At 40.4% G+C, this 25,553-nt stretch overlaps 1 protein-coding gene across 5 annotated transcripts in view; it reads right to left on the bottom strand.

Annotated features, from left to right (window-relative positions):
- Positions 1-25,553, bottom strand: part of TNRC6A (trinucleotide repeat containing adaptor 6A) — a 105,867-nt gene that overhangs the window by 75,227 nt on the left and 5,087 nt on the right. For 4 of the 5 annotated variants that reach the window (XM_045994016.1, XM_045994015.1, XM_045994019.1 and 1 more), the window contains exon 3: positions 5,008-5,095. The exons of the other annotated variant lie outside the window; for it this stretch is intronic. In XM_045994016.1, coding sequence (XP_045849972.1) covers positions 5,008-5,095 — 88 coding nt within the window. The remainder of the gene's footprint in view (positions 1-5,007; positions 5,096-25,553) is intronic. 5 annotated transcript variants of the gene reach the window in all.

Below are 25,553 nucleotides of genomic sequence, written 5' to 3'. Positions count from 1 at the left end.
GGAAAAAAGAATTGATGGCTAGGTTTGCCTATTTTAAATAAGATAATTAGGGGTCAGAAAGCTTTTCTAGGATTTCTTCGCAAGCAGCACTCAGCCTAGACCTCAGGCCAGCTGTATACAGTGTTTTTTTTTGTTTTGTTTTGTTTAAAAAAAAAAAAAAAAAGGGGAACCGAGACCAAGTGGAGACTAGTCAGCTGAAATCCTGTGAACACTTGACTGCCCTGCTCCAGGCCTGATTATGTTACCACCCAGGCTACTGAGAAACTTTCGCTCATTGTGCTGCTGAATAGAATCCTCAGACCAACATGGACTTTGGGAGACATGATGACTGACAGTAAAATTTCTGAAAAGGGGAATGAAAGTTGGAGATTTTCTATAACGTCTCACTTAAACCCAAACTGAGTACATTTATTTTTTTTTAACTCTTAGAATGTTTATTAAATTGAAGATGTACAAGAAAGATGAATGAATAAAAGTGAAAATTTTCAATCAGGAAACATGAAGTTTCAATGTGTAAGGGTTTATATTCAATTTCATTTTTTAAAAATCTTCCCCTTTAAGATTATATCAAACTGAGTACATTTAAATCCACAAAGCCTGTAACAATCCCCTCAGCTCCTAACACAGTAACAAAAACAGTCACGAACACTGACTTAAAACATTCTCAACTCTACAAGATCCCTATTTGTATTGTTGCTTCCCTCCGGCCCCTCAACCATTATATGCTTTCTAGGAACTACAATTACATACTTAAAGTAAAGGTTATACTAAATTATCCCTCTATAATTAACCTATTTCTCAACCTCCTTTTCCCTTCATTACATTTCTCTCAAGATTCCTTCTACAAATTTCTTCTAAAAACAGAACCTGGAGATTAACAAGCTACTGGTACCACTGTTGCCCTTTTTAAGCACAGAAACTACATTCCCATACTGTATCAAATTATTTCCTAAGCCTTGGAATTAGAAGAGATAAGTAAACAGCCCTCTTAGATATGAAATAGAAAGCTTTTCAAAACACAGAACTAAAAATAAAGCCATCCAGTCACTGATCTCATTGTGAGAGATGTACCCAGGCTGAAATATATTGAAAAGCATGTAATTTTCATGTAAAATTTCTTCAAAGAGGAATTTAGATACTTAAAATTTATATTTAAGTAGACAAAAAACTACCACAGCAAAAACATTACAATGAGCCTTGCTGGTATCTCATCATTTATAGAAGGAGTTGTACTACCTGTTTTTTATTTAAAATAGAAAATAGCCTGTGATCTGAATATCAATTCTTTAAAAAAAATACAAAGTAGCCACTAGGGACCATGTTTCTGTACACACAGAAAAAAGACTTGTTAAATGCCTTACAGAAATTATCACGATATATTATTTGTGGCTTTAAAGTTCACCTTTAGGTTGTGAAAAATAAAGCAGAAAGTATAAAGCAAAGATAGGGGTGCCCAGCTGGCTCAGTTGGTGGAATGTGCGACTCTGAATCTTGGGGTTATAAATTCAATCCCTAGATGCAGTGTAGAGATTACTCAAAAACAAAATCTTTAAAAAAAAGAAAAAAGAAAAAAAAAAAAAAGGACAAAGGACAACACCATGGCATGGCACCTAATTTTGGAAAAGTGTCGGGCAGGGGGAGTGGTTGGTCTCTAAGCAGCTTCCCATCCTATTCCTAGTTCTGTCACCCTGACAAAACCATGGTTGGCCTCTTCAATTTATTTTAATGCTTGACTTCTTTCTATCTAAAATGAATAGATCAGAACAGATAGTTACCTGAAATCTTTTTCAGGAATAAAAATATATAGATTTTTAACATGTGCATACATTACATGAAACCTGCAGGTTGTTTTTACTGTAGTGAGTTTATGTTTCGACATTCATATAAATGTGCCTGCCTTCCTGTCTTATGTAGATGTCTGGCACCTACCCGCATACACCTGCTGGCTCCTACTACAGACAAAAAACAAGCTTGAGGAAACTTGTCTTAAAACTCTTGTGACTCACAATCTTTCATATGGGCTCTAAGTGTGCCATCTTGGGATTCTTTTTGTTTTGTTTTTTTAATAGCTGTTTGGTAACAGCCTATAGAAATACCAGCTGTCCTTGCTACACCAAAGTGTGTTACTCAAATTCAGTTGTAAGCTGATTATTTGGAATTTGAAGAACAGTCTTATTTACAGTGGCAGTCTACTCTACTACACTTAACATTTATTAGAGCTATTAAACTTCCTTTATATTGTGTTCAGTGGCCAGGGTGCCTGGGTGGCTCTGTCGGTTAAGCCTCTGTCTATAGCTCAGGTCAAGATCTGAGAGTCAGGGTCAGGGGATGAAGCCCTACAGGCAGCTCCCTGCTCAGCCGAGAGTCTGCTTCTCCCTCTCTCCCTCCCCACCCCAACTTGTGCTCGCACTCTCTCAAACAAATAAAATCTTCAAAAAATATAAAATATATATGTTGTGTTCAGTGGTTAAATATTACTGTGTCTACAGGATACACAGGAATATCCTACCAGTGCTGAAGATCTAGCTAAAGAAGAAAACACTCCCCATTATCCTTAAGCCTCTGTGATGATTCCAGTAGGACATGGTTAGGGTGAGAGACTGGAACTGGGTGAGGCAGAGTTGGAGTGGGAGAGAGTATAAAAAGCTGTCATTTCAGATCTGGTGAGAGGCTAAATGGCACAAAGTCATCATTCACACGTTAAAGACACTGACTTGGTGAGTCAGAGATTAAGTTATCAGAGATTATAAAGATGAACCTTGGCAATTACAGCCCTTATTTGTATATCTGTTACAACCTTAAAAATTTTACTCACATCGCACATTTTAAAAATGTAACTTTTAAAGAAATCATTTGAGCAATGACCTTCCTTTCTCAGAACTTTCTCATTAAATAGGGTAAATCCTAAATAAACAGACTTCATTATATAGTACCTTAGGCTTCTTCTCTAGCCTTTCGCAGACATCCTAACTTTCAAGCTACAAAATGAATTCCTTAGAAGAAAGGATCAACCGGCTAACACCACACTCAGATGCTTGCCAAACCACCGTTTCTACATAAAGTACACCTAAGCATCTTCTTCAACAAGTCTCTGAAGTTTCTTAGAAGCTCTCTTCAGTCAGTAAAATCACCTTCCCAGCACAGACCAATAGTTTTCATAAGCCTCCCCCAACCTTAACTTAGAGAGGATACAATTTTTTCCGCACCACAACAAATCCTCAGCTAAAGACTGATCACACTGCAAAGACCAGCTTGTACCAACAGGCCTCTGACAAAGGTCTATGGCATCATCAGTGCCAAAACTCTTATACTAGAAACCTATTCTAAACCCTGACTATGAAAATGCATCCCTCCCAGTCACTCCTGAGAGCAAGCAAAAGGCTAAATGCTAGGGCCACCTATCACCTCTACACTCTCCATCGTCCAATGCCCTCCCTATACTCTACCGGCATGCCCCCCATCTCCCACCCCATAAGTACTTGCTGATCACGCTGTCAGCTCAGCACTCCAGGACGAAATTCTCTTTATCCCTTTCTATTCCCTTACCTGGTTTACTCCTCCCAAGATGTACTCCTGTCACTCAATCTGAAACAGAAGCATCAACGGAAGTCACTCTCCCTTCATATTCTTCCAACAAACTCTGTGGGTTCTTGCCAGTCCCTGCACCAGCATCTGAGCCTCTAATTTCTACCTCTTCCAATTCAAGCCCATGGTTTGCTAAGACAAACATTCTCAAGCACAAACTTTTACATCAGTCTACTGAAATGCCTTTGGTGTTTTCCCCAACACTCAATGGCTGAAACCAGGAGAAGAGTCCACAGCTAACACCAATCCTCTGCAGTCTCATCCTCTGATACTTCTGCCCTTGGCGTCCTACTCCCACCAATCAAAACCCATACTTCTATAAGGCTGTGGGTGCTTACTGCGGATTTTACTCTGCTTGGAATCCCTTTCTATTCCACTCCTTGTTCACTTGGCTAATTTCTACTCTAAGAAAATTTTCCCTTCCGTTGGTCCCATTTCAGGCTGAGTCAAGCAGTTCTTTGTCTTCAACAGCTCCCCCACCTACCAGAGATTTGGACGCTGTGTTTTCCCTACTAAATAATGTGAAGAAAAGTGTACAGCTGTAATACAGCGCCTAGCACAAAAGAGGTGTAGGTCAGAAATTAAAGTCAGAACTGCCATTGATACAGAAGTGGACCAGTGATTTCACTGGGTCATTTAGAACATTTTTAAGGTCCTTGAAATGTTGATACAGTAGGAGATGAGTGCCCAGCACTGTCTGTCATCAGGATTATTAATTCGTTAAAAAGAAAAACAAAAAAAATTAAAAAAAAAACACTTTATAATTATGAACATAATCTTTTCTTTTTCTATGATTTGTACTGTTTTGGTTAATAGTTTCTGACAGCATACGGGGCTAGAGATCTACAGCAGCAAATTATGTCTTAGGCTTATTTTCAAATATCTTACTGTAAACAGCAAATTCTTGAAATCAGCCCAGGTACTAAACAAAAAGTAGAAAGGAAACTGACACTTTATTTCCTATTATGTGCATTATGTGTATTACGTTATCTCGTTTAATTAAATTCTCCTCTGACAAAACATAACTAAGGCCCAGAGAGGCTAAACAAAGCTGAAGGACACACCATGTAGCACGCCCTGTGGGAGAGCCAGATTTCAATGCAGCTACAAATTGCTTGCTCTTCTCACATATACAGAGATGCATATATTATGAAAACCTAGGAAGAGCTGATTGAAAGATAAAGACCTATATAAACCACTTACCTTTGAAAAAACTACCGGCAAGATTAAATAACTATGCATTAAATTGTATACACTTGGTAAATTACTACATATGCATAATCAAAAACATTAAATATTAAAATGAATCTCCATTGAAATTAAAACATTCAATCAAATGCTTTTAAAAAATCCAATTAGAGTAGTTTTCTTTTTAAATCTGTTGAGACCGCTTAACATAGATAGTTGATACATATATACTACCTTCTTTTGAGCAGCTTCCTTCTTTTTCTTGTCGTCTTTTTTCTTTTTCTTTTCTTCCATCAACTGTTCTTCTTCTTGCACTAAATCCCTGAACCACACAGTTGCAATTAACGTTCCCAAAATGTATTAAGAAATAAAAATAATGTTGCATACAGATTCATTTTCACTCTTATTAGAAGACATGGCAAATTACTCTCTTTATCATTCATCAAAATAAACCCAGCCTGCAACCTCCATTGACCTCTGGAGCCACTACTTAGTACTCTGCTTTAGAAAGTCAAAGTAGCAGAGCTTTGAGCTTCATGTCATACCAAGGAAGACAACCGAAAATTAGCAAATTTTACTCTGGGAAACAAGCTACACTCCCCAATTCTAGAATGTAAACACTGTGTGAGCCAGAGTTACCTTGCTTCTGGCCCCAACTATCAATTAGCAGCTAGTAGCAATGCCTCAGACCTCCCCACCATCCTCTCTGCCCAGGTATCTGGGGTTACTGTTGGCTTTCCTTGCCCTAAAAAGCTTCATTAACTATTTTTTAAATACAAGTTATTCAGAAAAAGATCATGTAGTTCAGCTTTACAGTAATTTCATAGCCCATAAATATTCCAAACTATTCTTTCAGTACATGGGAATCAATAATACACTCATTATATAAGTTTGTTTCAATTCTTAAAATAACAAATGCTGAAAAGTTGTCCACAGAACCCTTGGTTCAGGATTTCATAATGATAGACAGACTGAGTAAATGGGTCTGCCTCTTCTTTTCCACTAAGGAAACAAGGTAATATACATCTCTTCCGAGTTGAGGCATACACAAGAGCAAAGAAAGCTACAACCCAAGAATAAACACAAGAAAAGTCTTGAATGGATGTATGTGCCACCCTCTGGCAGAGGTCTAGAGAGGCTCCAACAGAGCTAGGAGAGCAGAAATAGACACGGAGCAAAAAGACTGCCTAAGGAATAGAAAGGCCACAGCTATTCAACTCCTCCTAACCACTTTCCATCCCCAAGACTACATGGCTACACATAGCAGCTACACTTGAATCCTGCCTAAAACCAAAGAAACACTCTCTAAAGAAACAAACCTAGGCAAGAGGCAGGCAGGGCTCCTGCAAGAGGTCTGGTGCCCCAGATCAAAGTTCTCTTTATTGGAAACTACCACCACTCTCCTCCATCACACCCTAGACTAAAGCCTGCCAATCACCACACTTCTCAGACACAGAGCTCAGTACCAGCCTTTCTGGTCAAGGTAGAAGCCTCTAAGGAATGAGGAAACTTCGAAGAAAAGTTAAGAGGAGACTCATTTCAGTTACCTACATTAATAACCTTAATAACCCTAGATTCAAGAACCTAAACCTTCATCCACAATATCAACAGACAACCAAAATCAGATACTTGACAAAAATCAACAGACAAAGAGAAAATTTCTAACTCTGCCCTGAGGAAGCGAAGAAGCTTCCCAGAGGGAACATTATAAATAACAGACAGACAAGGCAAGGTTCAAGGAACATGAACCAGACATTTGGGGAACTGCAAATAATTTGTCAAGGCTGAAAAGCAGATGGCACTGGGGATGCAGAAGAGAAAATGGGAAAGACAAGCAAACACAGAGGAAACTCCAAGGGATGCCACAAGGTGGAACGCAATGAGATCACACTCAACTGAAGCCGGCTTGCTGACGGAGGAACTAAGAGGAGCCACAGGTAGGCAGGCAGTGAAAAACAAACTGAGTGACATCATGGATGACTGCCGGTGATCCAGCAAGGTTGAGTATGTTACTGCTGAAGTCAGTGAGAAGTTGGAAGGAGATAACTGTTGCTGTATTCCCTTGTCATTTTGTTCCAAGTAGGACTGCCATGTGGCTAACGGAGTAGCAAAACAGACTCACGCCAACCACAACCATGACTCATTCTCCCCTCTTCTGTGTGAGGGAGGCAAGGAGAGTGCATGAGCTCACTCACACTGTAATCCTGGGTAAGTCAGGGACCGAGCTAGCCACACATATGATTAAGAGTCAAATCAGTAAACAAATGAACTTATATCATTGTCATGTCATCCATCAAAAGCAGATTACTAGCTCTAACTACTTAACCTTCCACAGTCTCAGTGCCCTCCTTAAAATTAGAGATTAATTTCTGTACTTCTACTTCATACCATTTTTGTTAGGATTAAATGAAGGGTGCTTACTTAACACAGTGTCTCTAGTAAGCACTCAAATGCCTAGTTAAGAACTCCTCTCACCAGTTCTCAGTGGGATCTGTGACTGTCTTTACTTTTGTCAAGATTTATGGGCACTTATGATACAGAAACATCAGGAATCTTTAGCACTTGTTCTCTGTGTCCTCCTGTGATTAGACATAGGTCCTTGGTCCAATCTTGTTTTCTGTCTCTACAATTCTACCCTATGGCATGCTCCCTTACTATTTACCTGGAATTTTTTCTCTCTTCCCAAATTTCATTCTGAAGGCTTTTGATGAGGTTAGCCAGTATTTTCCTAGCCCCAAATGGTGGCTTTGGTAGTTACAAGATGTAATACATTAGCTCTCAAGGAACTATTACAGTGTCTAAGCACAGCGGCAAGTTTTGTTCTTCAGCACTGTCACCACAGCCAACTGACCACACCTGACCCACATCTTCTCCTTCAGAAAGTTAAGTGGAAAAATATATAAATATACCACCTGTGCCCAAACACTGGCTTTCAGGATTTAAATGCTAGTAGATTCATTTAAGACATCTGACTCTATCATTTACATATCTATGAAAAAGAAAGGGCTGATGGATCTGATAGGTCTAAGTGGTCCATCATATTTGACAGATGCTCCACAAAGACAACATTCCAGTCAGCAACCATTCATTCCTTGAGTTGGGTACCCCAATTCTGCAAGTCCTGGACCTAGGAACAAGAACAAACTTCAAAGTGATTAAAATGTCCGTGATTAAGAGTGTGTGGGTGGCTCAGTCAGTTAAGTGTCTAACTCCTGACTTCAGCCCAGGTCATGATCTCAGGGTTGTAAGGTCAAGGCCTGGCTCTCAGGCTCTGTGCTGAACATAGAGCCTGCTTAAGATTCTCTCTGCGGGGCGCCTGGGTGGCTCAGGTCATGATCCTAGAGTTCTGAGATCGAGCCCCACACCGGGCTCCCTGCTCCACGGGAAGCCTGTTTCTCCCTCTCCCACTGCCCCTGCTGTGTTCCCTCTCTTGCTGTGTTTCTGTCAAATAAATAAATAAAAATCTTTTTAAAAATAAAATAAAAAATAAGATTCTCTCTGCTCCTCCCCGCCCGCACCCCTTTCTCTCCCTCTATAAATAAATAAATAAATAAATAGATGTCAGTAACTATGTTGGTCACTTTATGTGTATTTTCCCATTTTACTATCACTTTTTAAAAAGTGATAATGATGTGGGACTCCTGGGTGGCTCAGTCAGTTGGGCAGCTGCCTTCGGTTCAGGTCATGATCCCAGTGTCCTGGGATGGAGTCCCACATCGGGCTCCTTTCTTGGCGGGGAGCCTGCTTCTCCCTCTGCCTCTGCCTGCCACTCTGTCTGCCTGTACTCACACGCTCTCTCTCTCTCTCTCTCTCTCTGACAAATAAATAAACAAAAAAAAAGTGATAAAGATGTTACCCATTTACTGATGAACAGACTGAACCATAGGAAAGCAAAATGAATTGTCCAAGGTCATACAGCTAATACAGGGTAGAGATAAAATTCAAATCAAGGCTCTCAATGTTCTGGTCTTTCCTCTAGAGCATGAAACCTCCCACAGTAAAGTACTAGCTCCTTTTAGGAGCCACAGAGAATAAATCCTTTGGCCTTAGACAGATTAATTGCTATATCTTCTTCCTTACAATGTATCTTTTCCCCAGACTGTGTCCCTCCACAATCCTTTCCTTATATCCTTCTACCTTTTACAAGAATACTTAGAACAGCAGGAAAGACAAAGTATTAGATTTCCAAGAATCATGGCTGTGTGAGCAGAAGCAAAAACCGGAAAAAAAAAAAATCAAAGACAAAGACTGAACAGCGACTAGTCTGAAGAGGGAATCAGGTACTAGTGATCTTTAAGACAGCAACTGCAGGGGCACCTGGGTGGCTTGGTCATTAAGTGTCTGCCTTTGGCTCAGGTCATGATCCCAGGATCCTGGGATTGAGCCCGGCATCCGGCTCCGGGCTCAGTGGGAAACCTGCTTCTCCCTCTCCCACTCCCCCTGCCTGTGTTCCCTCTCTTGCTGTGTCTCTGTCAAATAAATAAATAAAAACTTAAAAAAGAAAGAGAGAGAGCGAGAGCGCACTTAACTACAACATTTATTTCGTGAATGTCTGTGGGAGACAGCACATGGCTGTAAGGTCCCACATCTGAGGAGTTCAACAGCTCAAAAAGAAAGAGAAATAGGAAGGTAGCTCGAATGGTATCAGAAATGAGCAAAAATGTTTGTCCTCGAGGAAAAACTCATCATGGAAATGCCAGGTGCATGACAGAGTACACAGTATGCTATGGTCTGTGTAAAAAGCGAGAGAGGATATGCACTCTCCTTTCCCTGTATGTGTACGAAATGACTGTGAAGGAATACCTAAGGAACAAATAGTGACTGTGGGGAGGAGGAGGGAGGAACCAGGCCCGTAGGGGTTGGGACGAACGCTCTCACTGTACAAACCTTTTCATTATAATTTCTGACTCATCTGTGAATGACAGCATTGAAAAATTAAATATTAAGGGAGCCTGGGGGGCTCAGTAGGTTAAGCACTTGCCTTTAGCTCAGGTCATGATCTCAGGGTCCTGTGATCAAGTGCCAGTGTCAGGGTCCCCACTGGGTGGGTAGTCTGCTTCTACCTCTACCCCTACCCTCGGCTTGTGCCCCCGCGCTCTCTCTCTCTCTCAAATAAGTAAGTAAAATCTTTAAAAATAATATTTTAAAAATTTTCAAGCATTAATATTAAATAAGTAAGTTTTAATATTTAAAAAGTAAAAGACTGTTCTCAGTTTCTGGTTTGCTGGGAGATTTGGTCATGGGTGCATGCTATATTTTGTTAGATTTCTTGCCTGTAGCGACTGAAATGGTTATATGATTTCCATCTTTTGATGGCTAATGTGATTAACTGTATTGATGGATTTTCTAGTAGTGAACCAAGCTTGCATTTGTTAGTATAAACCAAAATTCTAAATACTACTTGTGGGGAGCCTTGTTGGCTCAGTCGGTTAAGTGACTGTGCTTGGCTCAGGTCAAGATCCCAGGGTCCTGGGATGGAGCCCCACATGGGGCTCCCTGCTCAGCAAGGATTTAGTAAAATAGTAAAGATTTTTTTTTTTTTGCTTCTCCCTCTCCCTGCCTGCTACTCCCCCTACTTGTGCTCTGTCAAATAAATAAATAAATAAATAAATAAAATCTTTAGAAAATTAATAAATAAAAAAATACTATTTTTTAAAGACACGCTGCTAGCTTTTCTTTTTGATAAATACAGATTAAAAGATGAAACTATAGGGCACCTGGGTGGCTCAGTGGGTTAAGCCTCTGCCTTCGGCCCAGGTCATGATCTCAGGGTCCTGGGATCAAGCCCTGCATCAGGCTCTCTGCTCAGCAGGGAGCCTGTTCCCCTCTCTCTCTGCCTGCCTCTCTGCCTACCTGTGATCTCCCTCTGCGTCAGACAAATAAAATCTAAAAAAAAAAAAAGATGAAACTATAATGTTATACCTTTTTCCTTCTCTCTCTCTCTCTCTTTTTTTTTTTTTTACTAATTTTATTGGTAAAATGTTCAAGAGTAATAATATCTGGCAACAATGAGAGTTAAAAGGTTCTCTCTCACATTTTACATTGCCAGTGGAAAACTACAATTTTTTGGGAAGTACTGTGGTAAGAATTTTAACAACTGAATTTATACACATTCTAGCCCGCCACCGCATTCTGCAGAATGTTATCTGACAGCAATGAACCCCTAGAACGCAAGGCCATGTGCCCACCATACTTCACTGCAACGTCCACAAGGGTTGGAAAGCAGAAAAACAGAATGTCCATCAATAAAGAAATGGCTCTTCTATGGCGTAGCATAGCAAGTTATATTGAAAAGGAACTGATTTGTTTATTGATATGAAAACAAGTTCCTTGAAAAAAAATTTTTTAAAGATTTTACTAAATCTTTAAAAATTTTTTAAAGATTTTACTATTAAGTTACCACTACTCTCAGCATGGGGCTCAAACCCACAACCCCAAGATCAAGAGTCACTTACTCCACCGACTCAGCCAACCAGGAGCCCCAGGAATATTCCTTATTTAAAATAAGAAAAGCAAATTGCATAAATGTGAACATGTTATCCCAGAGTTTTTTTCAAGCTTTCTGTATGTGTTATGTGAACTTTATACAAATTTAGATAAAGACAAGAGGAAACACTCTCCTAAACTAGGAATAGCAGAGTAACCTCACAACTGGACCAACTACTTAAAGAAATTATTATGTTTTTTAAAAAGTGCAAGTCAGGGGCTCCTGGTTGGCTAAGTCAGAAGAACGTACAACTCCTGATCTCGGGGTAGTGAGTTCGCATCCCATGCTGGGTGTAGGGGTTACTTAAATTTAAAAAAAAAAAAAAAAAAAGTATATCTTAATTTGAAATGTTGTGTTACGTTTATGTTACTTTCGTAAATTAGTACTAAAGCAATGTTTATGAAAGCACCATAATATCCAGGATTTGCTTTCACTATCCAGGCCTCACCCCATGGCTCCAAAAAACAAAAAGAAAAATGCAACATGATTAACAAAATGTTGGCAATTGCTGAAACTGGGTCCATTTATCTTCTTGATTCTGTTCTCTTCTAATGCATATGTTTGAAATTTTCTACACTAAAAGATAAAAAATCACAAGCCTCCACACAAGTGATTAAAGGCAACAAGAAGGGAGATTAGAGACAGAGGAAGAAGCAAAAGTGTGTCAGAACCAGAATCCTGGGAGCTGGAAAAGAATGGGTAAGGCAAGGGCCCATGATAGCAGCAGGACACAGCTGGGATCTAGAATGCCCCTCCTTATCTTGCTCTTCCTGATGTTTGATGGGTCCGTTTTTTCTATATCCCCAACATGACTATCTTTGAAAGCAATCACGTCCAAAGGGTACTCTTGTAAAATGCTGAAGTATGGACTAATAAAGCGCACTGTTGAAGAATTTGGAAGTATCTAATATCAGATTCTCAAATGTGACTATGTTATGATCCATTAATTCCAATCAAAGCCCATAAAAAAGAAATTGTACAAAAATAGATACTGTAGAATAGCCTACAAGCCAGTCAGTAGAGAAAAGTTATCAGAGCATAATGTACTCATACCATGGAATCCTACAGTAGTTTAAGAAATGGAAGGGAGTTTGTAGATGTCCATGGTGTGCAGAAGAGTTAACACAGCAGGTCTGAGACTGTGATCCTTAGAAAGGCTGGCCCTTGACTGGTGTGAAGGAAGCTGGATTTCAGAGAGGTTCCCACCATTCCCTAACTGGTAAGGGTAAACTGTACGAACAATACAGTTTATGCTGAAAACCTTTCCTTTCGGGAATCTGGAATTTTAGTACGTATTAGACAGAGGGTGCATACGTGACCGGCCCCTAACAGCAACCTTGGGCACTGAATTTCTAATGAGCTTTCCTGGTAGTCATTTTACACATGTTGTCATAATTTGATACTAGACAAATTAAGCATGTCCTGTGTGGCATGACAGGGAGAGAACTCTTGGCAACTTGCACCTACTTTCCTCTGGAATTTGTCCAATGTGCCCTTTGCCTTTGCTGATATTTTGATGAAATAAATCATGGTCATGAGTATAACTGTATGCTGAATCCCAGGGAATCATCAAACCTGAGGGTGGTCTTGGGGACCACCTGACAAACATGGATTTACAGGTAAAGATATCTAGGACATATTGCTGAGTCAAAAGAAAGTCAATATTCAGATCAGTGTATCATTTGTTAGAAAAACAAGAAGAAAATCCCATTACAAAGTACCCATTTTCCACAGTACAGTAGGGAAGCAGACCCTCAAGGTACCTGGATGAGCTGACTCTGCATCCAAAATTATTTAGTGATAACCTCTGCAGTTTTTAGCCAATAAAACAATAATACTGGCTTTGGAATTCCTGTAAGGCGGGGCACCTGGGTGGCTCAGTCATTAAAGAATTCCTGTAAGCCAAGCAGTCTCTACGGACTGGGAGAACCTAAGCAGAAAACACAATTATTTTTTTCTTAGAGAACATAATTTTAAGCTATAATTTTATAGACACAACTTAAACACACCTGAAATAAGGAAACAAGTAATCATTTGGTGGAGGCTGTAAAGCAAGTTTAGGAAGATAAAACATGCACATGAGCTGTCAGAGCTATGGAAGGCTTCAAGGAGCAGTAAGAGAAGCTGATCTTGAAGGATCTTAAAGAAGAATCTTCTACAGCGAGGTGGGCCTTTTCAGGCAACGGAGGACAGAAGGGCATGGACACCAGCAAAGCAGGGAGATTCGTCAGTATGGTGATTTCAGGGAGCAGGACTGACAGGGAAAGTAAAAGGGAGGAAAAGCTGGGTAAAGTTGGACATACATTGCTAAACACGGTAAGAAAGCTGCTGCAATAATTCGAGTAAAGGTTCAATGCTCTACGCCAAAATGGCAGACTGAACTGGAAATGAAAAGCAAAGAGTAACACCAAGGTAATCATGAGAAACTGGAAAAGCTGACAGTAGTAAAAAGAATGACAGGAGAGGTAGATTAATGGCAACTCCAGATTATAGAAAGTAAACATTTTAAAATGGAGGTTCTGCTGTTAAAACTGATTATACAGTAATGGGACAAGGAGTTATTGCTTGCTTTATGAAAGAGAAGACCTGGGGCAGCGTTCCAGAGGGCCCAACTAGTCTATCAGTCAGCAACTTACCATAAGGCTGCTCATCGCAGAAGCCAGCTGTATGCAACAAGCTGGTTATGAAAATACATTTCACATCTTCTGCCAAAAATGCTCTTCTCCTACTTTTCCCCTTATACTCTACTTTCTCCCAGCCTTCCTGCTTCCTCTTTTTTAGCTGCTTGCCAACCCTCCCTTCTCTTTTCGTCCTTCTCATCCTCCTACACGTAAATTAATCACCAAAGCCAGTCTAGCACCCCACAGCACAAAGCCACTGGTAACCGTCAAAACTATGATCTCGCCACATGGTAGAGATGGAAACCCAGCTGCAGCAAAAATAGGCAAGAATGAAATCAGGGGTTTGGAGAAGTTTTTCAAAACCTTTGGCAGTGATATGAAGGAAAGAGTAAAAATGAAGTTTTACAAATAAAGACGACTAGTACTTATTTGCGGGTAGAAAAGGGGTCAGGAAGTAAAAGTACTGGAGAAAGTGGCGGCAGGGAGGGTGGCACAAGAGAGGCCAGTTTCCAGTCACGGCCAGTTTAACTTCCACAAATGCTGAAGGAGTTCAGTAAGTGATGCGTCCATAAAATGGAATAGTATGCGACTATAAAACAGCCATCCATGTTCTGGTAGGAAAGGATCCAGAAGGCCTGCAGTTAATTGGAAGAAAACTAAGCTTCAGTATACTATGTTTTGTGTTAAGAGGAAGTGAGAGATAAAAATATATATCCCCACTTTTTGTATTTGCACAATGCTGGAAACACACATAAATAACAATACCTATTTGTGACAGGAATATGGGGAGCAAAAAGGACCAGAGAAAGGACAGCAACAATACTGTATATTTACAGATACTACTTGATTTTGAACCCCAAAGCACAGAACAAAAGCTTAGCTTTGGAGGCACGGGTGGTAGTGAAGAGTCAGCATACCTTCCTCTTAGGAATGAAGGGAAAACAGGGGTGCCTGGGTGATTCAGTAGGTTAAGGTCTCTCCCTTTGGCTCGGGTTGTGATCCTGGGGTCCTGGGATCGAGCCCCGCATCGGGCTCTCTGCTCAGTGAGGAGCCTGTTTCCCTTCCTCTCTCTCTGCCTGTCTCTCTGCCTGTTTGTGATCTCTGTCAAATAAATAATAAAAACTTAAAAAAAAAAAAAAGAACGAAGGGAAAATAGGACAGAGACAGCAGTAACTTATCAGATGATAGAGTTTGGATCTCTTCAAAAAGTAAGAGGTTGAGTGTAAAGGAGGCTTCCACTGGCCCTATAATCTAAGCAACAAAATAAGGCAAATAAACGATTACAATCCATTGAACAGAATAATGTAAGAATCTATGAGTCCTTCCTGATATTAACAAATGGATGGATGGATGAACAAACAGGGTAAAGGGAAAGATCTTGAGGCAGAACATCAACTAATGTAGAAAGAATGACGGCCCTGAAAAGTCACTATTTGGTGATCCATTGATTCAGGCAAGAATCCTGAAGAAGAACAAAGTATTTTACACAGTCTCTAAGTTCCCCCCAACACTAATTATTAATTACAAAAGCAAAAATCTGAATTTTATGGTTACAAATCTGACATATTACCGCCTTAACCAAGTAACTGCAGTTACCATCATCGGTAATGCGACAAATGAACACCATGTACCTCCTGATAGGACACACTAGCTAACACACATGTGTTCTGTGCTACTCCTGCCAAAAATGCATAACCTGAACCCAGTCAAGAGGAAACATCATAATAGCTTCTGGCCTCCTGAGCTGGGGGAGGGTACGTTTCTGTGGCTTTAAGCCGCCATGTCCGTAATGGTGTTTCGGTCATGGATGCACTAGAAAGCCAAGAACAAAGGTGCTGGTCCTAATGTGTGCTGCTGACTTGCCATCTCAGTAAGAAAGGACTATCTGCCCTGGGGGGCGTGTTCTGTTCCCAGCTCACTCTGAGACAGAGCAGCTGCCCAGTCCAGGGAGCAGGCCTCAGGTTGGAATCTGTGTGTGGGTTTCCTGACGGCCCCACAAGAGGCACACTGTACCCCAAAGCCCCCCAGACATTCACAGTACCCCATCCTTGTCTCCTTGCTTTGGTTCCTTCTTGCCCCATCTGGCAGGAGGTTCATAAAGGCATACTCTGTGAGCAAGGACTAAAGCCCCAAAGAGCAACCTATGGAAAGTGTCAGTGGCCCTTTGAAGTCAGCGTGAGATCGGCCAGCATCGTCCCTTTGGGCCCTGACTTGTAGCAAATATCCAGGGCTGGGTGTCTGGCCCATGTGAGTATTAGAGAGGAAGTTTTAGAAGGATCACTGGATTTGGGATTGGTTCTTACAAAGTGACAATATTAAAAATCATTTTGTTTAAAAAAAAGAGAGGAAATATCACACAAATATGAACTGCGAGACATCCTATGGAATGACTAGCCTGGACTCTGTAAAAAATACCAAGATCTTCAAAAACAGAGAAACTTCCAGAATGCAGGTGACTAAACGAACGTGAAAACCACAAGCAACCTGTATTCCTGAACTGAATCTCTAACAAGAAAAAATTTTCTGATTTACTCTAAAAGGCATTATTGAAACAACTGGCAAAATTTGAGTAAGATCTACGGCTTCACTATTAAGACTATACCAATATTACTTTCCCAATTTTGATAACGGTACTGTAGTTACTAAAGAAATGTCTTTGGGGTGCCTGGGTGGGTGGCTCAGACGGTTAAGCATCTGACTTCAGCCCAGGTCTTCATCTCAGGGTTGTGAGTTCAAGCCCTGTGTTGGCAGCCTACTAAAAAAAAAAAAAAAAGTCTTTGATTTTAGGAAATAAAAGTTTTTAGGGCTAAAGGAACATCATGCTTTCAGGTCATTCTAAAAGGATCCAGAAAAAAAATTATTGTTTTTTTCTTGTATATAACATGAGAGAATGATAAAGCACATGTGTCTGAATGTTAGCATTTGAGTAATACAGGTGAAGGCTATTCAGGAATTCTTTCTCTATTCTTGTGAAATTTCTCTAAATCTTAATTATTTTAAAATAAAAAGCTTAAAGGGGCAACGGATGGCTCAATTGTAAAGTGTCTGCCTTCAGCTCAGGTCATGTTCCCAGGGTCGGGCTCCCTGCTCAGCAAGAAGCCTGCTTCTCCCTCTCCCTCTGCCCCTGCTTGTGTCCCCTCTCACTGTCCCTCTCTGTCAAATAAAGAAAATCTTAAAATAAAATAAAATAAAATATTTAGGCTGAGGACAGTTGGGTGAGATTAGAAACAGAACAGACACCCTACCACAATGACAGAAGCACTCTGTAGTTTGCAGGTGCTCTGAGAGATTATCCACTGGAAGCTGAAGGCTGACACACAGAACTGATGTTACTGCTATTTGACACTTAGAAACCAAGGATCAGAAGGCCTAAATGACTTGTATGGTAGGTACAAGGTAATGGTAAGGCTGACCCAAAACCTGGTTTGCTAAACTACCCTCCTAAACTCTATTCCTCTTTTGAGGCTTAAGTTAATTACTAGCTCCTTCATGATTCTTTCCAACTCCCACAAACTTCACCCTTCACCTCTCATTAAACAATGTTCATTTTCTAATTATTTCAGATGTAAATCTCACTCTTCCAAATAGGACTAATTGCTGCTCTGAGGGCAAAAACCAGTTCTACTTGTATTGTACACCCCAGCATTGGGCACTGCAATTAAATTCCTGCTTCTTTGCTTTTACTAACACTCTAACTCTATCACCAACCACCAAAGAGGCATTCTTTTCACTCTTACTTTTACCCACATTCTGGTTAAGGGCCATTCTACTTCAGTCTCCAATACCTCTTTGTGTAAGCACCTTAATTCTCTTAAGCCTCCATCTCCTCATTTATAAGAAGTCTCAAACTGTACCTCCTCCCAAGGGCTGTTGTGAAAATTAAATTAAGTAATGCAGAGAAAGTGCTTAACAGATGTATATAATGTATACACTCATTGTTAGCTACAAGACTTAGGTACAAAACACTGTTCTAAAGCTAAGGTTAGGACACAAAGTTTCCAACTGAAGGGAGAACCTACAGTAGAAAACAGAATGATGCAGCTCTTTGAGTGGCTGTCATCAAGAAGACAAAAGATAACAAGTGCTGGTGCGGACACAGAAGAAAGGGAACCCAGTGTGCACTGCTGGGAATGTACACTGGTGAACCCATTACAGAATACAGTTTGGAGGTTCCTCAAAAAAATTAAAGATACAACTACCAGTGAGCCAATAATCCCACTTCTGGGTATACAACCAAAGGAAATAAAACCAAGGTATCAAAAAGGTTATCTGCACTTCCATGTTGACTGCAGCATGATTCACAATAGCCAAGATATGGAAACAGCCCAAGTGTCCACCAGTGAATGACGTAGATGTGGCACACATGTGTCTATGTTGTATGTCTCTACACACGATGGAGTATTATTCAGCCACAGGAAAGAAGGAAATTCTGCCATTTCCGACAACCTGGATGGGCCTTTAGGGCACTGTGCTAAGTGTAGTCAGTCAGACAGAGAAAGACAAATACTGCGTTATCACTTATACATGTAATCTAAAAAAAGATGAACTTATAGAAACAAAGTAGAACAGTGGTTACCAAGGGTATGGAGTGGGAGAACTGGGGAGATCCTATCACAGTATACAAACTTGCAACTAGAATAGGAGTAAATTCTAGAAATCTAATGAACAGAATAGTGATTACAGTCAACAAAACTATTATATACTTCAAAGTTGCTAAAAGACTAGATCTCCAATGTTCTCACCAAAAAGGAATGCTAATTATGTGACATGATAGAGGTGTTAGCTAACACTATAGTGGTAATCATACTGCAATACATAAACATACCGTATTAGCACACTCTACACCTTCAACCTACACACAGATTCCAGGATCTTTAAAACAAAAAAACAAAACAAACAAAAAACAGCACACAAGGGCAATGCACTAACCACTGCGGGGGGGGGGGGGGGGTGAGTTGTCAATTACATCCATATAAAGCTGGAAAAAATTAAAATTAAAAAGCAAAAATGAAAACAGAACTCAATACATAAGAACAATTATTATAGCACAATGAAGAATAAGGTAGATGCCAGAACAATTCAAGACCCCAGATTCCAAATCAGACCAAACCAAGTACCAGGTACCAAAAAAAGACAAAGATATCAAAACTCCAGACCAAACTCTTAGAATACAGACACCAAAATCTCCAACAGAAGACTAATAAATTGAACCAGCAACATATAAACAGGACTAATGACCATGCTCAACTGAGATTTACCCCAGGAATTCAAGGTTGGTTTAACATATGAAAATCAATGCACTACAACATATTAACAGAACAAAGGACTGAAACTACCCAATCTCACTAGATATAGAAAATGCATTTGACAAAATCCACCCTTTCATGACAAGACAAAAACACTCAAACTAGAAATAGAAGGAAACTTCCTTAACCTGATAAAGGCCATCGACAAAAGCCCACAGATCACAACACACATAACAGTTAAAACTGAAAGCTTTTCCTCCAAGATGAGAATTGAGACAAGAATGTCTGCTCTTGCCATTTCTAGTCAACACTGTACAGTAGGTTCCATTCAGAAAAACTGAGCAAGAAAAATACATAAAAGGCATTGAGATTAGAAAGGAAGTTGTAAAACCATCTCTATTTGCTGATGATACAATGTTATAGAGGGAGAGTACTAAAGAATACACATACACACACTGACTATGAGAAATAATAAACAAGTTTGGCACAGCTGCAGGATACAGGATCAACATACAATATCAACTGATTGGGGCACCTGGGTGGCTTAGTCAGTTAAGCATCCAACTCTTGATTTCAGCCCAGGTCACGATCTCATGGTCATGAGATCAAGCCCCACATTGGGTTCCACTCTGGGTGTGGAAGTCTGCTTAGGATCCTCTCTCCCTCTGCCATCCCCTATCCCCCCCCCCCTCAGCGTGTGTAAGAGCGCAGATACACTCTCTTAAAAAAAAAAATCAATTGTCTGATGTGCTACAACATGGATGAACCTTGCGGACATTATGCTAAGGGAAGTAAGTTAGTCACAAAAGGCCAAAAATTGCACAGTTCCACTCATATAAGGCACCTAGAACAGTTTAATCCACAGAGACAGAAAGCAGTATACTGGTTGCCAGGAGTTGAGAGGATGGAAGAATGGGGAGTTATTGTTTAACAGGTACAGAGTTTCAATTTGGTAAGATGAGAAGAGTTGTGGAGACCAATGGTGGTGACATTTGCACAACACTATGAAAATGTAGTTAATGTCACTGAAATGTACACTCAGAATTGGTTAAGATGGTAAACTGGACATAACAAAATTTTAAACTTTTGTGCTTCAAGGGACAACAAGAAAAAAGGCAACCCATAGAGTGGGAGAAAATATTTGTAAATCATGTATCTAATAAAGGACTTGTATCTAGAATATATAAAGAACCCTTATACGGCACTGGCTAGCTAGTTTATAGGGCATAAGACTTCTGATCTCGTTTGATCTCAGGGTTGTAAATTTAAGTCCCATGTTGGGTGTAGAGATTAAAGATTTTTTTTTAAATTCATTTGATGGGGTCAGGGATGGGAGGGGGTCACTGGGAGAAGGCGAAACAGGCTCCTTGCTGAGCAGTGAGCTCAACATGAGGCTCAATCCCAGGACCCTGAATCATGACTTGAACTGAATGGAGACGCTTAACTAACTGAGCCACCCAGGAGCCCCTTGAAATTACTTAAAAATAAAATCTTAAAAAAAAAAAAAATTCTTCTAACTCAACAATAGAAAAATGACCAACTTTTAAAATGGACACAGGATCTGAATAGACATTTCCCCAAATCAGATATATAAATGGCCAATAAGCATGCAAAAAGAGGTTCACATCATTAGTTATTAGGGAAATGCAAATCAAAACCACAATGACATACCACTTCATGCGAAGATAATAAAAACAAACAGTAACAAGTGTTGGTGAGGAGAAACCGGAGCCCTCATACATCACAGTAGAATGGCTCAGATACTTTGAAAACAGTCTGGCAGTTCCTCACAAAGTTAAACACAGAATTACCATATGCCCCAGCAATTCTGCTTCTAGGTACGTGTCCAGGTGAATTGAAAGCTTATGGTCACTCATCCAGGAAGGTTCATATCATTATTTTTCATGACAGCCCTAAAGTGAAAACCCTAATAGTGCTCATCAACTGATGAATGGGTAAAGAAAATGTGGTATATCAGAGTGCCTGGCTGGCTCCATCAGAGAAGCATGGGACTCTTGATCTTGGGGTTGTGAGTTCAAGCTACACATCGAGCACAGAGATTACTTAAAATAAACAAAGAAAAAAATTTTTTTTTAAAATGTGGTATGGGGTGCCTGGGTGGCTTAGTTGGTTAAGCATCTACCTTCAGCCCAGGTCATGGTCCCAGTGTCCTGGGATTGAGTCCCACATCGGGCTCCCGGATCAGCGGGGAGTGTGCTTTTCCCTCTCTCTCTGCTGCTCATCCTGCTTGTATTCTCTTGCTCTGCACCCCCCCCCCCCCGCTTGTGCTCTCTCACTCTAACAAATAAAATCTTTTTTTTTTTAAAAACGTGGTATAGGGGCATCTCGGTGGCTCAGTGGATTAAAGCCTCTGCCTTCGGCTCAGGTCATGATCCCAAGGTCCTGGGATTGAGCCCCACATTGGGCTATCTGCTCAGCAGGGAGCCTGCTTCCCCTCCTCTCTCTCTGCCTGCCTCTCGGCCTACTTGTGGTCTCTGTCAAATAAATAAATAAAATCTTGGAAAAAGAACTGTGGTATAGATATAAAATGGAATATTTTTCATACGTAGAAAGAAACAAGTACTGATACATGCTACAACGTGAATGAGCCCTGAAAACATGCGAAGTAAAACAGACAAGACATAAAGACCATGTATTATATGATCCCACTTATATGAAATGTCCAGAATGGGCCAATCCATTGTAGATTAGTGGCTGCCAGGGGTTCTGGGTAGGGGTGATGATTGCACAACTCAATATACGAAAAAGCACTGAATCATATACTTTAAAAGGTTGGATTTACGGTTTATGTGGATTTCATCTCAATAAAGCTGCTATTAAAAAGTTGAGGGAAGGGGCGCCTGGGTGGCTCAGTGGGTTAAAGCCTCTGCCTTTCGCTCAGGTCATGATCCCAGGGTCCTAGGATCGAGCCCCGCGTCGGGCTCTCTGCTTGGCAGGGAGCCTGCTTCCTCCTCTCTCTCTCTCTGCCTGCCTCTCTCCCTACTTATGATCTCTGTCAAATAAATAAAATCTTAAAAAAAAAAAAAAAAGTTTAGGGAAGGGTCATCTGGGTGGCTCAGTTGGTTAAGCGTCTGCCTTTAGCTGAGATCATGATCCTGGGGTCCTGGGACTGGTCCTGGAGCCCTGCACTGGGCTCCCTGCTCAGTAAAGAGTCTGCTTCTCCCTCTGCCTCTACCCCTCCCCACTGCTCATGCTCTCTTACTCTCTCCCTCTCTCTCAAATAAATAAATACAATCTTTTCTTTTTTTAAGATTTTAAATCTTTTTTAAAAAAGATTGTATTTAGGGGCGCCTGGGTGGCTCAGTGGGTTAAAGCTTCTGCCTTCGGCTCAGGTCATGATCCCAGGGTCCTGGGATCGAGCCCCGCATCGGGCTCTCTGCTCAGTGGGGAGCCTGCTTCCTCCTCTCTCTCTCTCTCTCTCTCTCAGCCTGCCTCTCTGCCTACTTGTGATCTCTGTTTGTCAAATAAATAAATAAAATCTTAAAAAAAAAAAAAAGACTGTATTTATTTATTTGACAAAGAGACACTGAGAGAGGGAACACAAGCAGGGGGAGTGGGAGAGGGAGGAGCAGGCTTCCCACTGAGCAGGGACCTGATGTGGGGCTTGATCCCAGGATCCCAGGATCATGACCCGAGCAGAAGGCAGATGCTTAAAGACTGAGCCACCCAGGCGCCTCACAAATAAATTAAAAAAAATAAAAATAAAAAATTGCGGCAGTGTAGAAGATGCACTTGATGCCCCTTCCTATCTTTACATGGTAAGAGTCTCAGGTACACATATGTCTCACAACACCTGGAGCTTCACAAGTAGAACACTACGCAAAACCTATCTCTCTGACATCCTTTGCATGGTCAATTATCAAACAGTGAAGTAATGCTTAAAAACACATTTAAAAGCACTGCATATTTGAGCACCACATAGTACTATTTCCTTGTGTTTTAGAGGGCTACCTCAAAAGAATAAGAAAAGACCAAAGTCAACAAAACACAGATGTCAAAATTATAAAAATATTCAATTATCACTGCAGCAAGCTGCTCAGTAAATGCTAGCTGACTCAAATCCCTTAGTAAGAACAGCAAAACAAGTGACTTGGTTTAATCTTGTTGGTTATTATACCAAATCCAATCAATTGCTGTTTGCAGAAATTATCTTTTAAGGTTCAAAGTATAAAATTCCTTAACCGAGTTTCAATCGGTTGTGAACATTCCATCTGAAGCAGGAAGTCAGCTGAGTCATCCACATATAACAGACTGCTGCAGATTCAAAATGCTCTTCCCTAGTTACAAGAGTAGAAAGGCTAGGATTTCTGCTTCATAGCCAACTCACACACCCAGAGTATGCAAATCGTTTTAAAAATAAGACCACCTTCATAGGAAATTTAAGCTATATTTATTTCCATGGGTCTTGTTTTTTTTTTTTAATTTTTTTAAGAGAGAAACTACGCCTTTGTCGATCATTACTTTCTCTCTTTGAATCTTAAAATCTTTTCATTGCCACTATTCAGCTCCTCTGATATCCTCCCTGTAACATGTTGTTTCTTACTCTTTGGGGAGCCATGACCCTCTGAAACCAGATAAATGCTAAGAACCATCTTTTTTTTTTTAAAGCACATATTCAATTTTTCAAAGTACTTCATACCATCTGTATGCCTGTATAGAATCCAGGATGACAATCTCTGTTCAGTGGGACATCCTTTTTTAGGATGCAGATCGCAAGCCCTGTTTTATTTTCTGACCCAGGTTATCAGTTTATCAGTGGTGAAAGCTGAAAACAAGCAGCTTCATGTCTAACAATTAGGGAGCTATCTCCAGAATGACCCTTCAAAAAAGTGCAACTGTCACAAGCGATCAGTTTAAACATGAAGACCTGTGTTTTACATTACTGTAACCTCAACTATTTAAAATTATATCTCAGTTTGACATAATTGTTGGCATGTCTGAAAATGAAAGAAACAAAGAGTGAGCAGGAAGGTAAAAGTACTGGGTCCACTTTCAGCTAATTTGCTTAAAAATGGTGGGGGAAGGAGCCTGATGCGATGTGCTGAGAGCACATAACCTATACATTATTCCTGCCAAAAAGGTTTCACTGTGGGCACCTGGGTGGCTCAGTGGGTTAAGCCACTGCCTTCGGCTCAGGTCATGATCCCAGAGTCCTGGGATGGAGCATGGCATCAGGCTCTCTGCTCAGCGGGGAGCCTGCTTCCCCCACTCTCTCTCTCGCCTGCTTCTCTGCCTACTTGTGATCTCTCTCTCTGTCAAATTAAAAAAAGAAAAAGAAAAAGAAAAATCTTAAAAAAAAAAAAAAAAGGTTTCACTGTATCTAATCCTACAGAAACCATCAGAAAAATCCAAACTGAAGCCTGCAAAAACTAGTCTGGACTACTCCAAAATGTCAGAGTCATGAAGGGGAAAGAAAAGGGTAAGAAGCTGCCCCTGATGTAGGGAAATTACAGACAACTAAAAGCAACTCTGGGTTACGGAATGAAGGGCCAAAAACCCAACATATTTTTTAAAAGTTACTAGGATGGTTGGGAAAATCTGAATAAGGACAGAAGGGCATTGTGACAGGGGCGCCTGGGTGGCTCAGTGGATTAAGCCGCTGCCTTCGGCTCAGGTCATGATCTCAGGGTCCTGGGATCGAGCCCCGCATCGGGCTCTCTGCTCCACAGGGAACCTGCTTCCTCCTCTCTCTCTGCCTGCCTCTCTGCCTACTTGTGATCTCTCTCTGTCAAATAAATAAATAAAATCTTAAAAAAAAAAAAAAAAAAGAAGGGCATTGTGACAAAGTTAAACTTACCTGTGAGTGATAATGAGATTGTTATACAGAATGCCCTTTTCTCAGGAGATGTGTGTTGTCTTACTTAAGGATGAATTGGCCATGATAAAACTATATGCAAAATATTAATAAGAGGGAGAGATACAGATGTTCACATTATTCTTGCTATTTTGCTGAAGGTTAGAATGATTTTTTAAAAATTTTAAATGGGAGGACATTTTGACTTTGAGTGAGACTGTCATAAGTCATTCTGAGCAGAAAACATACAGCACATTCTATTTTTGTCTCTCCAATCATGGGCAATACATCTGAGGTTGCCAGAAAACAGAACTGTAAGGGACTTTAATTTATACTTGCAGCCTTACTTCAGAAGCCAAAAACACAAGAGGTTACAGAGTGGTACTCAGACTTTTTAATGATGTTCATATTTAAATTTTCCAGAGGGTTGTTACGCATTTTTAAATTAAGCTTACAGTTTATGATTCATTTATTCTATCAATTGACTACCACATAGCTGCCAAATTGAGAGGAAGAAACCTACCAATATGAATTTGTTGGCCTACAAACCGTATCACAGGAAAGCAACAGAAAACCTTAACAAAATTGGAAGTAATTTTTTTTTTTCTCAG

This window comes from Meles meles, chromosome 21 (genome assembly GCF_922984935.1).
Source record: "Meles meles chromosome 21, mMelMel3.1 paternal haplotype, whole genome shotgun sequence".
NCBI classification, from domain to species: domain Eukaryota; kingdom Metazoa; phylum Chordata; class Mammalia; order Carnivora; family Mustelidae; genus Meles; species Meles meles.
The sequence above is the reverse complement of the archived record's forward strand: the minus strand, read 5'-3'. Positions and strand labels throughout refer to the sequence as shown.